Source organism: Sminthopsis crassicaudata, chromosome 1 (genome assembly GCF_048593235.1).
Source record: "Sminthopsis crassicaudata isolate SCR6 chromosome 1, ASM4859323v1, whole genome shotgun sequence".
Classification (NCBI taxonomy): Eukaryota; Metazoa; Chordata; class Mammalia; order Dasyuromorphia; family Dasyuridae; genus Sminthopsis; species Sminthopsis crassicaudata.
Genome location: NC_133617.1, coordinates 232,851,968 through 232,867,120, shown reverse-complemented (window position 1 = coordinate 232,867,120; position 15,153 = coordinate 232,851,968). Strand labels below are relative to the sequence as shown.

Below are 15,153 nucleotides of genomic sequence, written 5' to 3'. Positions count from 1 at the left end.
AGCCAGTACTTAAAAAAGTAACCAATTGGGTTATGTCATCAGAGGGGAAACCAGGTTTCTATAAAAGCTAATACATGGTAAAGTAGGAGAGTGAAAGATTTAAAACAAATGAATGATTTGTCAATGAAACAGGCATTCCTCAGGGTTCAGTGAAAGACTTGAAATTTGGTTGAAACTCTGGGAGGGCATGATTAAGGGGATTGCAATGAAGGTGGGGGAATGATATGCAGGTGATAACTTCCAGAATCATCTGAATGTGAAGGGTCTAATCAGATGTGAGAATGTTCAAGATTGCTTCTCAGAGTATCATTCCACTTCCTCAAAGGAGCCTAAAGGCAAGTGCACTCTAAAATGGGAGACAAATGGTCAGATAATCAGATGAGAGGTCCTGCTTAACTATCTCTGAAAGAGTGAAGATTAAGCAGGAAAGGGCTCAGTAGGAGATGAAAATTGAACCTGCATGATGGAGGAAAAGGTCCCATTCCCCACCAATTTTCCTTTTCTTCTTCCCTCAATAGACTCTGTGGGAGATGGGAGGCCTGAGGTCAAAGGGAGGCTGTTTCTCTTTGGACCAGATGTTTTTCACATCATGGTTGGGAGATTGAGTTAGGCAGTAGGAGCTGTAAGTTACCTTGTGCTGGCACAGATGGAAGTTACTGTTTTGGGGCTAGAGGATGATGTTTAAATTGGCCCTCTGCAGCCCTTCTTCTCACCTGAGGTTAGAAATCAGGTGGCATCAGGAAGTGGTAGACTACCTCTGCAGGGGGAAGTCTCTGTGGAACTGATAGAAGGCTTTCAGCCAGGTCCCTTGCTGCTTTCTTTATGGGATATAGTATGCCCAGCAGGAAATCAAAGGCTTAAAGCTGTGGTAAGAGGAAGGTTTGCCTAAGTCAGGCAGCAACAAGGATGACTGGCTCAAAGTGTCACAGATAATACTGATGAGAAGCCATTGATCTCTTAAACCTGACTGAAAAGTGCCAGGCCTGACTGAAAAGTGCCAGTAGTATTAGAAAGAATAACTCTATATTGAAAAGAAAGATTATTATAGCATCAATTAGTAGAATAGAATGGAGGTGGTGAGAGGGCAGAAGTGAAATGTTGGCCATTGTGGTAAGTAGCAGCAGGGAAAGTGAAGATGAAATTGCATATAGGTCATATAGAGATGAGATAGAATGAGTAATTTAATGAATATTTTTCCAGTTATATGTAAAAGCACTTTTTAAAAAACATTTCATTTTTGAGAATTTTGAGTTCCAAATTTTCTTCCTCTGTTCCTCCCCTCCCCATTCTATGAGAAGGCAAGCAATTTGATATAGGTTATACATTTGTAGTCTTACAAAACATTTCCATGTTAGTCATGTTGCAAAAGAAAACAGAGACCAAAACCTAAGTTAAAAAAATAAAACAATCTGCATTTACACTTTCATCAGTTCTTTCTTTGGATGGGGATTGCATTTTTCATTTTTAAGTCCTTATGAAATCTTAGATCTTTGTGTTGCTGAGAATAGCTAAGATATTCACAGTTATTCATCATGCAGAATTGCTGTTACTGTATACAGTGTTCTCCTGGTTGTGCTTACTTTGCTTTGCATTAGTTCATCTTAGTCTTTCCAGGTTGTTATTGTTTGAGAGCATCCTTTTCATTTTTTTATATACTAAAACTCCAGTTATATACTATAGCTCCAATTGTAAATTGAAAAATAGTCATTTTCAGTGACTTCCCTAGCTGAAGGAAGAGCTTTGTTTTCTCTCCCTCTTTGTGTGTGTGCGCGTGACAGTCCTTTTGTTTTGTTTTTTTGTTTGTTTGTTTGTTTCTCAGCTCATACCAATGTCAGATCCAAAATGTATCTAAAAATAGCAGAAATAGTAATGGTGAGGTTAAGGAAGGTAAACCTACAAAGCTATTTACTGTTTTTGAAATATTTTTTGTAGCATTACTATCTACAAGGCCGTATCCCAATCCTTTGATAAAATACTTTTAGATACCTTTCCTTTGAAAAGGACAAATTTTAAATAATAGCATAAGCATAACAATGTATCAAAACTTTATAACTTTTCCCACCTTGGATGTATTCTTATGAATGTTGCTAATGATCCTTAGAAAAATCCTTAGGAAACCAATCATTAGAGTTATGCATGTTTAAGAGATGGAAGAGTCTATGGGAGAGGCTATATGTTATTGTATCTCAAGTTAGATCTTTAAATATACTTTTTAGTAAAACCATTAAATGCTCCTAAGTGCTAATCATAATATTGTGCCATTCATCCATTCATTAAATTATTCATTCATTTATTTGTTGGTTGTTTGTGAAATGGTCCAAGAACTTAATAACCATGTTCGATTCTTTTTTCTTTTGGAAAGTATGTCCCAGTGAAAAACTATTGATACATGGAACAGTCATTCATAGATTGGAGGTTACTTTTTTTTATAGTGTTTGTTATATTTTACATCTTTTTAGCCTTGTTTTATATCAGTGAAGATAGTAGATTAATTGGCATGTTTAAATAGTTTTACCTTCCCCACCAAAATTATTGATTTCTTGAGGATAGGAACTATATCTTAATAGGAAGTAATATAGACAATGACAAAACTGGAGAATGCCATTCTAGTACTAACAGACTTCTGAAGTTCCTTAAAGGTGAGAACTTTTTTTTCTCATTTCTTTGTATTCATAGCACTTAGAACATTGCATTGCACAGTGGGCTTAGTAAGTGCTTATTCGTCTGATATATAATGTATATATGTATATATCTTCTCCGCCATCTTGGCTCCGCCCCCTCTGTATATATGTATATAAAGAAATAAATATTTATATGAGATTTGGTGGGAGGAGAGATTCTCTAGCTCTTTTAGCACTCATTAGGAAGCCAATGAGGTGTGGGAGTTAGAAGAAAAGTCAGTCTTTAGGGAAGATTTTTAAATACTTGGGAGAATTTTTGAGTTGTGACTGAGAAGTGGGTATGAGGGCAAACCTAAGCAGTAAAGAATAAAAACAGCTACATTTTCAGTACTGGCATAAAAAGAATGTAATAATGCAAGCAGTAGAGTTGAGATGAATGTAAAACTCTCATGAACGTAGTAACAAAAGTGCCATGTACTTTTTTTTTTTAGTGATGAAGTCCCCTCATAAGTGAGTAATGTTACATAGTACAAGAAATAAAACTATTTCATTTAGTAACTGTATTATTACATTTGATTTAGTGCCTGTTATTTGGGGAACTTAAATTTCTTTAAAAAAAGATAAACCAACGAACTTTTTAGACATTTGTCCATAGAATACAATTACTGAAGTGTTATTTGGACTTGAGGAAGATCATTTAGGAATTTCAGTCGTAAGAACTATAAAATCTTCTAAAGACTAACAAGGCTTTCTTTTATGAGTTAGTATGAGTAACTAATGAGTTAGTTATAAGTTTATGAGTAGTTGTGCCATGTTATTTCTTGCTCCACTGGAAATACTCAATACAACATTACCTCATAGATGAGTTGCACTTTTCTATTTCCTTTTACTCCCAATTCAGCACCTTAATGTATACTAAGCACATTAAAGTTGATAATCAGTTATTAGTTTATTCAGGGAAGCTGAAGATTTTGTAGGTAGTATGATGATTAGTAACTTTTCTGAATCCATATTCCCTAGGAAAGGAATTATTTCTGTGGATAAGGGTGAAGATTGGAGAAAATTTGGGGGATGTGCATATGCATTTGTGCTTGTAGGGTTGTGAGGAAGGGAGAAAGACCTCTAGGTTTAAGTGTCTATTATCATAAGTATTCTTTGGAACAGGGTACAAATGAAATTATGTAAATTTAGTAATTCATGCCTTATAGGATTATAAAAGTCAAAAGTAATTATGTTCTTTAGTATATAGCCATTTAAAATTCTGATTACAAGAATGATAGTACCATTTTGATGCTATTAACTATTTTTACTACCATAGCATTCTCTTCCAATGAACTATGAAAATAAAGAAATCATCACTTAGTTTTAATTTTTAAAACTGTAGAGAAAAACTTTACAGAGATTTAGCATATATTTTTCAGTGGATCCCTTATTAAATTGCTGTTATAATAATTGTATGGTAATAATATTTCAATGGATCTATGATTGAATAGATTTGTAGACCATCTATTATTCCATCTCTTGATCCATCCAATCTTATCTAATCTCTTTCAATATTTGTTGGTATCTTCTCATATCACATCAACAATGTCCACACAATTTGGTGAGGGCTTTTTCTTTAGTTTTTTTGACATATGCATACCAATATCACACTCCAAATGTTCATCTTTTATCTCTTTCTCTAGATTCATTACTGGACCCATATCTTCTGATTGTATACCTTTTTTATATCAAGCTATTTATTTTTGCAGTTCCTCTTTGGTTATATGGCACGGCTTCTTTTATGTTCACCAGACATTTCTTTTTTGTTTTTTGGCAATATTACCTATAACTTTAATTTTGTTCTCCCTGCTTTCAAACAGTATAATATTAGTAGAAAAATGTTGGTGTTAAGTCATGAGATTTTGTTTGAGAGAAGCATACAATGCAGTGAAGTTTTCCAGGTGGAATCTTGGCCACTTTGTTTTTTAACCTATTGACTTCTAGGTCCAGTTTACATTTCATCTCCAAAGCCCATTTAAGTTATTATGTACTGATGAAGCAGTGCTGTAGATTTGCCATATTTTTGTGTATAGGAACCTGAACAGTTGTAATTTTCCATTCACTTGTCTTTTTTTCTGTGGAGGTAATCATGCTGAATTTTGAATTACTAAAAAAATACCATTTAGGAGGCTCTGCAGTGTTCAGAACTGAAACAATCAGCATAAATGTCATCGACAAAGGAATATTTGAAGATCTCACCATGTATATAGAATACCTTTTAAATTTGAACTCCGTTGGATATCCTTATGATGGTGGCAAAAACATTTGGCAAATGTGTTATTCCCTATTTTTTGCTTTGCTTAATATTAATAATCAGGAAAATAAAATTATTTCTGTGTGTTGACTTAAGAGCCTTATGTGTGTTTGATATGTATTAGATTAGATACCTTGTTAGAAGAAAGCCTTTTTTTTTTTTAATTCATCAAATAACAGTCAAATCTTTTATTTTTTTATTGTATAATGTTTGCAATAGCTAACCTATTCTTTATGTTTCACTGAGGATACTCTTATATGACTGTAGATTATTTTCATATAGACCTTCCTCTATGACTTCTTCTAACTCTTTGCATTTGAGGAAACTTTCCCCCCCAAAAACAAAGCATTTCTGGGTACTCTTCTTTAGTATTGTGTTCCTTCTTAATCCTTGCTTTTTACTGCTAATTATAAACTTTCCTCTTTGTGCCTTATAAGGTTATTTATTCATAAGGTCCTTATAAAGTCACTTATCATTCTATCAGATATTAGTAGTAATTATCTACCTTATAAGGCCACTTATCCTATCCAGATACTGATAATATTTATTTACTAGCCCCTACCTTATTGTCCCTCCTTCCTGATAAGAGTCATTTTCTCTAGCCTGTTCCTGTCCTTATATTTGGAAATTTCTATTATACACATTGACATCCCTTTAAACAGTCTGGTCTCCCAGTTCTTCGTCAACTCTCATGACTTATACCTTTATTCCACCTTAAAGACCTCTTGACAAGGATGACTATATATCCCAGATCTTAGCGTTATTGACAAGTGTTCCACCTCTCCTATTCAAAACTGAAATTACTTTTTTTTGATCATAACCTCCTGCCATTCATAGATCTGAGAATCATTTGTGTAGCTGTAATAGCTAAATTCATGGATGCTGTTGAGTTCACCAAGTTAAGATAGTATATAGAGAAAAAAAGAGGTTCCACACACTGACAGAATCTTTGTGGGAACACTCAAGGACATAACTAATATAGTATTCTTTGTATAAAATTGGAGTTTATTAATTCATGCTGAAATGTTTTTTTTGTTTTTTGTTTTTTGTTTTTGTACTAGACTTATGGTATTAGGCCAGGAAACTAATAGTGAGAAGAAACTTTCTTTACCATAGCAAATAGGTAACTAATTCTTTGATCTGTAAACCATTGTGTGGATACTGAGAATTTTAAGTGACTTTACTAGGTTCATAATAACAGATGACTGTCTGTTCTATCTACCATTTTAATAGGGCTGATACTCATTAAAGAGAAAAAGAGGTACTTAAAAAGGGGGCAAAGTAGAGAGAAAAGGTACCCACTTTTTAGGTATCAAAACAATGTGTAGCATTATCCCTGTTTATATTCCCTAAGTATGGACAAAAAGAAGCCGTGTAGGGAAATTTATTTTTGTCATGTGACTTTGGAAATTATAACTGTTTCAACTAATTTTTATGGATTGTATTTTTATTTTTTAAAATATCATAATAAAAGCTTCATTCCCAAAGAATTTAATTTTTTAAAGTATTTAACTGCATTTTTTTGTTGTTGAGTTAACTAGAAAATTTAATTTATAAATTTATTAATAAATTATTAATTTATAATCAAATAATTTATTAATTTATAAATAACTTTAAATAAATAATTAATTTATAGTCAATTTGTTATTAATAATAAATTATTAATTTATAATCAAAGTTTAATTGTGGAAATAGAAGCTCATGAAGGCACAAAGGTAGAAACTCTGTCTATGGTTTTGCTTTTTATTGATTCATTATGGAAAAAATGTTTTATATTTCTATGATATTGCCTTTCAAGTTGTATTCTTTGGTCTACTTATCATTTTAAGAGTCCCAGACTTTGCCTTGATGGATGTATATGAAATTTTTTCCCCCCTTTGCCCTTGAAAGAGATCCTGCAGCTGGAAAGAAGTGAGCTATTATTTTAATTCTTGGCAGCATAAATGAAAACTTTCAAATTTAAAAGAAAAAGCAATCAGGGAAAACAAGTTGCAAAGTCTATTAAATTAAAGGGAAAATGTCTGGAATGTAGCTTAGTTTGAATCTCAAATGACATTTGGGTTAATATAGTACTGAGTGTATTTTGACCATACTATACTGAATGTGAAATCCTTGTCCTCTGGACAGTGAGCTGGATGCAAACTCAATAACAGTATTTGCTACTGTAATGAAGGAGATTCTGGGCAGAATCCAAGATGAGAAGTGATTCTCTTTGGTTAGTAAGACCCTCTAGACAGATGCTTCTGTGTGAAGATTTTATATAGATTTCATCAAGCCCTGACAATTGCCTCTTGTAAGAGGCTCCACTCAAAGACATTTGATCTGTTCATCTATAAATGACCGATGAAGTGGATAAATAATGTCTCTTCTCTGGATTTCAACAAATATTTGAATGAATATCTGTAGAACTTGTTGAATTGTACTTATACCTATCAGTGATAACAGAAGGGGACAATAAGCTGGACTTGGGACTTGAAAAGGAGAAAGAAAGCAATCTAGGTAGATTCTTTTGAGGGAATAATCCTAAACTTTTAGCAAAATAAAGAAGCTCCATCTTTTCAATGTTCAGTGTTGTTATGTAGCAGTTAAGACCTGGCCCACCACTGCCTCTGAGGAACTAAAATCAGTATTATATGGATTCTGGGGGAAGAGATCAAGTATTTATTAAGTATCGACTGTTAGGTCATGTGCTAAGTGCTTTATAAATATTGTCTGATTTGATCCTCCCTGCAACCTTGTGAGAAAAGCATTTTTATTATCCCCATTTTACAGTTAAAGAAACCAAGTCAAAATAAATTATTTGTCTAGGGTTGCATATGAAGCTGAATTTGACTATGAGTCTTTCTGCCTCTACTTAGAGTGTGAGTGTGAATAAACACAATGATAAAAAGTTTGAAGACAGTAATGAAAGTAATCAAGGAATCATCAAAGAATTTTATATGATAGCAAGCAAAGATGTCACATGACAAGATTGAGAACGAAAGCCACAATTTTCCCCAATAATGACCCCAAGAGGTCAGGAGCAATTGAGGGAAACCATCAGTATATTATGTGGATTCTTTGTGACAAATTTTTGGGAAAACATGAGCAGTAGTAGCACAGGATGGACATTTAGGGATGAGTTATGATCAGTATCACTGGGAAGAATTCCCAAATCTATGAGTCAATATAGATTCGTTGGAATATTAATGACTTTTCTAATTCTTTACAGATTGACATGTGATCATATCTGAATTTAGTTATTTTGATTTGATGTAGCACTGAATAAATTCATAAACATGTAAGTGGTTTGGGAATCAGGGAAAATGAATCTTTTACAAAAGTGTCATTTTTTTATTAGTGCCCTTAGGAAGGAAACTGAAACTCATGGGAGCTATATAATAACTAAGACAGCTTATGGAGAGAAATTGTAAGAAGGATTAATAAATTCCATTTTGGGGGCAGGATAAAAATGATGATCAAGCAAACAGGAGGAGAATCAATAAAATAGTGTTGCAAAAATTACTAGAGGGAACTTTATCTAGGGGAAAGAAGATGATTAACAGTATTAGATCTTGCAGAGAAGTCTAGAAGGATGAAGATTAAGAAAAGGCCATTGGATTTGCCACTTAAGAGATCATTGATACATTTGGAGAGACAGTTTTAGTTGAGTGGGGATGAAAGCCAGATTGCATAGGGTTTGCAAAGATGTGTGTGAGAGGAGAGGAAGTAGAAACCATAAATGTAGACCATCTGTCCCTCATTACTCCCAAGAGTTTGGCTGTGAAAGGGGAGGAATGCTGTCTTATAGGAAGGGTAGGGTCAAATGAGAATTATTTTGTGCACAGGTAAGTCTTAAGCATGTTTGTAAGCAGTAAAGAAAGAACCAGCAAATGGGGAAAAAATTGAAGTCATTTAAATACATTATAACTTGGTTCCAGCCTCCTTTCTATGCTTATATATTAATCCATTCAGGTTCTCTTTGATTCGGGCAAACTGGTCTTTTTACAGTTCCCTTTAAGTGCCACTCTGTCTTGAACCTTTGTCTTGGCAAAGGCTTTCTTCTATACCTAGAATTCTCTTTCTTTTCATCTCAATGTCCTAAAATCTCTAGCTTTCCTTCTCATATTACCTACTATATGAATCCTTTTTGTTTCTCTCCTTTTTCCAAGTGATCCTGTACTTAGATGTACTTACATATGTGTTCCATCTCCTCCAATACAAAATAAGTTTCTTGAGGAGGCATGGACTCTTCTTTTTTGTTTTTATATCCGGTACCTAACACCATACTTAGTATGTGCTTGTTGATTGATTACACATTTGGTTAAGAGCAACTGTTATTGGTAGATTTACCAAGCCAAAGTTTCTGCTGTTAAGTTTGTGAGTGATAATATGTGAAATGAACCACCCAAGAAGCCTGGTGAAAACATTCTTCCATTTGTAAACATTCTGTTCTAAATAATTTAAAAATTGCTCATTTACAATTCAGAAATAAGTTTTCTAGTGTGATAAGGTTATAAATAATTATTAAAATCCCAGACTAACTCAGAAAAATTTGTTAAATATATAATGCTGCAGCCATCAAAAACCATCTCTTATTGAAAACCCCCCCCACAAAAATAGAGAGGTAGGTCATTATTACACTGCATGTTAGACAAGGACAATCAGAAACAATGGAACTCAATAACTTAGTGTTTGAAAAACTGGAAGATAAATTATCTAAGAAAGAATTCTCTAGTGGATAAAAAACTCCTGGGGGAAAAAAAAAAACAGTTGTTAGCAGAAATTAAGCTTAGAATAACACCTTAACACAACAACATTCCACAATACATTTTAAATAGATATATGATATATTGTTAAATATCATACTATAAAAAATTGGAAGACAAGCAGATCACATACCACACAATTAACATGTGTGACTAAAAGCCACTTCCCAGTAGATAATTGGTCAAAGGATATATACAGACAATTCCCCAAAAAAGGATTGTATATGAAAGTGATTCGGCTTCTCAAACCTTCCAGGCCTCTAGGAAGGGCACACCTTTCTGTCCATAAGGGTGACACTCAGATACATAATCTCATTTAATTGGCAATCTTGGTCTCAGGCATAGCCAAGGCCTCTATTGAGCTGGAGATTAGTCCCTCTTTCATCTGGAAATTGGCCCTGGTTTGCAGCCAAAAGCAGCCCCAATATATCTAGCTTTATATGCCCAGACATCTATCTTTGCAGAAGTCCTAAAAGGATTTTGCCCTCTGATAAAGATATTTTCTTTGCAAAACTATCCTGTCAGGATTCTTTGCCCACTAAGGAAGCTGTCTTCTTAGTGCAAACAAATACCCTTTTGCCACAAACTTGGGGTTTGTGAATTCTTTCACAAAGAATCTGCGACATCCACCAGGGGGAATCTCTTACCCTCAATTCTTACACCTCATCAAAAGAATGCTCCAAATCACAAGTGATAAGAAAAATGCAAATCAAAACAACTCCAGAGTTTCACCCTACACCCTAGAAGTTGGCAAAACTGACAAAAAAAATTGGATTTCTTGTTGCAAAGATTATGGGAAGACAGATACTGGTGCATTGTTGATGGAATTATGACTTAGTACAAATATTTTGGAAAGCCATTTGAAATTATGCAAATCAAGTGATTAAAATACCTATATCTTTTGACCTGTGATCCATTACTGTACTTGTGCCCAAGAGTGCCATTGATAAGAATGAAGTTCTCATTTACATCAGTCAGTCAACATATATTAGGTACATTCTTTTCAATTGTCTCTTTGTGATCCCATTTAGAGTTTTCTTGGTAAAGCATATTAGAGTGCTGAGGAGTTTAAGTGATTTGACCAAAGTCTCATAGCTAATAAGTGTATGAAACTAGATTTGACCTTAGGTCTTCTTGACTCAAGTTCAGACACTTTATCCCTTGTGATAAGTTATGTGGGCAAAAAGACAGTCCCTGCACCCAAGGATGTACAATCAAATGGGGAAGACAGCTTGCTTTCCATGTAATTTATTTGCATGTTATGTATACATACACATGTACATATATGTATATATAAGTGAGAAATAATAACATAAGGCAATATATATTTATAGCAGTGGTGTTTTTTTTTTTTTTTGTGATAGCAAAGAATTAGAAACAAAGTAGATGGCCCATCATTTGGGGAATAACTAAAAAAATATTGTGGTGCAATAATGTAATGGAATATGCTGTAAGAAATAGTTAATACAATGAAAATACAATGAATATAAAGAAGCCTGGAAAATTCTACATGAAGTGATGCAGAATAAAGAAAACAATTTATACCATGCTTAGAACAAAGTAAATGGAAAGAATAATCACACACAGAGACACAAAAATAATCAAAATTTAATATTGAGGACCATGCCTAAGTGTGAAGGGGTAGGTTGATTCTCTAAAAGCCCCCCTCTGAAAACACACTTGAAGGAATTGCAAATCAGCCCAACGTGGGGCATAAGAAACAAAAAACAAAGAAGCAGCAGTGCTTGGTAGCTGTTCGGGAGTAGGATCTTCCCTGGAGAGTTCCTTTGGTAACCTGTGGAGAAGAAACCCGGTAAGACTTTGTCATTCGGGGTAATTAAAATGGGCCCACACATCAAAGGGCTGAGCCAGGACACTGATGAGGGAGTTATGAAAAATGCCTACTCTGACTACAATCCTACTTCTCTGGTTGTCAGAAAGTTTGCCTCCATGATGTATTATTGTGATGTTAGAGCAAATTACATCTCACAAGATTCACCACTTGCTATAGTCTCACCCTGCATCCAGCTCAGCCAGAGAAGACTTTGATAGTTCTGTTGGCATTTCTCTGCATGTGGATTCAAATAGTCGCTTTACAATACTTTTCAAACTTACTGACCACGCTGTTGGGGGGAAAATAATCATGTTCCCATAAAACAAAAACCGGGGAATTGTTAAGGACCATGCTGATTCTCCAAAAGCCCCCACAGCTGTGAATCATAACATTCTTGAAGGAATTCAAAGCTTTTTCTGACGCAGATGTTGCTTAAATTGTGAATGAAAAAAAATTTGAGGCAAGAAGGAAGAGGAGTGAGGCCAGAGAACACACGGCCTCTCAGTTTTCCTTGTATCTTTATCATCCTCTCACATGAAGGGATCTATTCTGCTGGACAGAATTAGATCCCCAGCAGCCACTAGCAAGTTGTGCCCCTAACAAGTGAATGCTGTTAATTTTGTAAAGAGCAAGTATAGCTTCAAAGAAGAAATGTGAGAGGATATCGTCATCTCTTCCTTTTGCATAAGTGGGAGGTATACTAATGTTGTACACCTTAGTTTTAAACTTTTTCCAATATATTGCTCAGTTATGCCGTATCCCTCCCCCCATTTGAAAAAGTTGCTATTATATGCATCCATGTATGATTTGGGAGATCAAGGAATATTGATGTAAATTATCATGAAATAAGCCTGAGACCCTATGATTTTTGAATCTGGCGTTAGAGAAATAATGCCAAGGAATGAGAATGGAGATTTTTTCCCCCACAGATAAGAACTTTGATGGTATCATTTCTAGTAAGGAGACACCAACATGAACACTTAATATTCTTCCAGTTGTTTAAATCTAACTTTATTTGTGTGGAAAGTGTTTTATAATTGTGTTCATATAGTTCCTGACTTGGTCTTGACAGATAGGTTCCCAAATACTTTATATTACCTATAGTTATTTTAAATGGAAATTCTTTTTTCTATCTCTTGATGCTGGAATTTGTTGGTAACATATATATGGTACCTCAATGGTCTTAATTTGCCTTTCTCTAATCAATAGTGATTTGGAGCATTTTTTATTTTTTCTGTATGACATTTTAGATAAAGGCATATGTTTTTCATAATTCAGAGCTGCTAGCATTACTTAGTTGTGTGTTTTATTCTGCTTTTTTGCATTTGACTGTCATATGAGCATATATGACAAAGGTTCCAAGATACTTTTTACATGAATGTTCTTCCAAGTTATAACTTATTTTTCTTTTGAAAAAACATTTATCTTAATATTTATTGTAAATTGATTTTTTTTCTAGATTACAATAACTGGAACTTCAAATTTATTATTAATTTAATAGCAATGGTTCAGTTTGCTATTATCCATTGGCATATTGCATTACTAAATGGCTGTTCCTTGCTCTGGAGGACTGTAGTTGAAGACCTGTTATAATAACATTAGGTTTGGATTCTGTGTTAAAAGACTTGGGTTCCACATGTGCAAAAATGTTTGTGGCAGCTCTTTTTGTAGTAGCAAAAAACTGGAAACTAAGTGGATGCCCATTAGTGGGGAAAAGTATATTAATGTTATGGCATTATTGTTCTATAAAAAATGATGAACAGGATGATTTCAGGAGACACTCATCTGAACTGACACTAAATGAAATGAGCAGAACTAGGAGATCATTGTACACAGCAACAGCAGTATTTTATGATGATCAATTCTGATGGACGTGACTCTTTCCAACAGTGTTGTCTTGATTCATATCTATCTTCTATACAGTTGCCAAAATAATTTCCTAAAGCAAAGATTTGAATATGTTTTGCCCCGCATTGTTCCTGCTTTATGAACTCCAGTAGTCTCCTGTTGTCTCTAGATTCAAACATAAACCTCTCTGCCTGGAATTTAAAGCCTTTTACATTCTGACCCTTTTAAAAACTTTTCTGCATGTCTCATTGCTATCCTTTCTTGGAAACTGATTTCCTTCAAGACTTAGCCAGGGTCTATCTCCACGCCTCCTCCAACTACTTCTCTAAAGTTATTTTGTGTATACCTTGTATCTTATATACAGTATCTCCTAATATGAGATTCCCAATTCCCCTTCCCCCAACCCACCCCCAATCTAGCATATTTTCATCTTTCAGATACTTACACATCCAATATCTGGTAGAATCCAATCTCCTTATGGAATTTCTTTACATATGAACTTTGATCCAGCTTATCTTTCTACCTCTGTTTTCTTTAGTGTAATTTCTACTTGATGTAGTACCTTGAGTACTAGTAAAAAGCTTATTATAAATTTTTTATAGATCTTCATTTTTATCTTCTTATCTTCTACTTTATTTACATCCTTTTAAACTTTCTTTTCCTTCTATTGCATTTTTGTTGCAAAGTTATGGTGTTATCTGCTATCCTACTTTGTAAGCTCTTAAAAATGAGTTGATAATCACAATTATTTCTGTTCTTTTCTTGTTGAAGTGTTATCTGGACCCTTTTAATCTTGATTAGATTGTTGATTCTTTAGAAATTCCAGTGCAATACAACCAGGTTATTGGCTGCTCATAGTTATGAGGATATTCTTAAAATGTATTCCTTCCTTCAAAAAAAAAAAAGTTCATAGGAAAAAAATTTATTCAAATAGTCAACTAATCTCTTTTTTTGGCTTATTTTTTTTTAGGATGGATTGGATGCTTTGGTATATGATTTGGATTTTCCTGCACTAAGAAAAAACAAAAATATTGACAACTTTTTAAGCAAATGTAAGTAATCATGTATAATACTTAACATATACCTATAAGACCACCAAATATTACTTATTTATCTTTTTTGTGTAACTCATATTTTTCTTTCTTCGTTCCACTTGTGGTTAAAAAAATATTTGTTCATTAATGTTTCTATTTTAGGATTATGTAGTGTCAAAGGAAGAGAATCATTACTTTATTGTTTCTTAACACTTATAAAAGATTGTGTTCATGAAAAAATAGCACATAATAGCTAATATGGAAAGGTTTTCAAAAATTATAAATTACATTTATCTTACTCCTCTTTCATATGATTCTATTATTACAAGATAGTAGGTTAGGTCACCATTCCTTAATATTATGTCAAAGAGTCTTAAAAACACTCCAGTCTCTAAAGGATTGTAATAGAATCGTTGGTGTCCAGTGGTCTCATTTTTCAATATGGTTGAAAAACTTGTCCAAAAAATTAGCATCAATTTCTTTAAGTGGAAAACTCATCATCTGTATATTCTTTTGAGATATAATCATCGTTATGATATCTAGATATCTACTTACAGGGTTTTTGGGTTTTATTTTTATTTATAAAACAGATGTATGGTAATTTTTCAACATTGACCCATACAAAACTTTCTATTCCAAATTCTTCCCTCTTCTCCAGACCCTCTCCCCTAGATGGCAGGTAGTCCAATATATGTTAAATATGTTAAAATAATACACCCATTTTAAAATTAAGCTTCATTAAAGCTAATTGTGTCCCCTGTTTTAGATTTCA

At 33.7% G+C, this 15,153-nt stretch overlaps 1 protein-coding gene across 2 annotated transcripts in view; it reads left to right on the top strand.

Annotated features, from left to right (window-relative positions):
- Nucleotides 1-15,153, top strand: part of ROCK1 (Rho associated coiled-coil containing protein kinase 1) — a 114,041-nt gene that overhangs the window by 23,728 nt on the left and 75,160 nt on the right. For both annotated transcript variants that reach the window (XM_074276269.1, XM_074276261.1), the window contains exon 2: nt 14,318-14,399. In XM_074276269.1, coding sequence (XP_074132370.1) covers nt 14,318-14,399 — 82 coding nt within the window. The remainder of the gene's footprint in view (nt 1-14,317; nt 14,400-15,153) is intronic.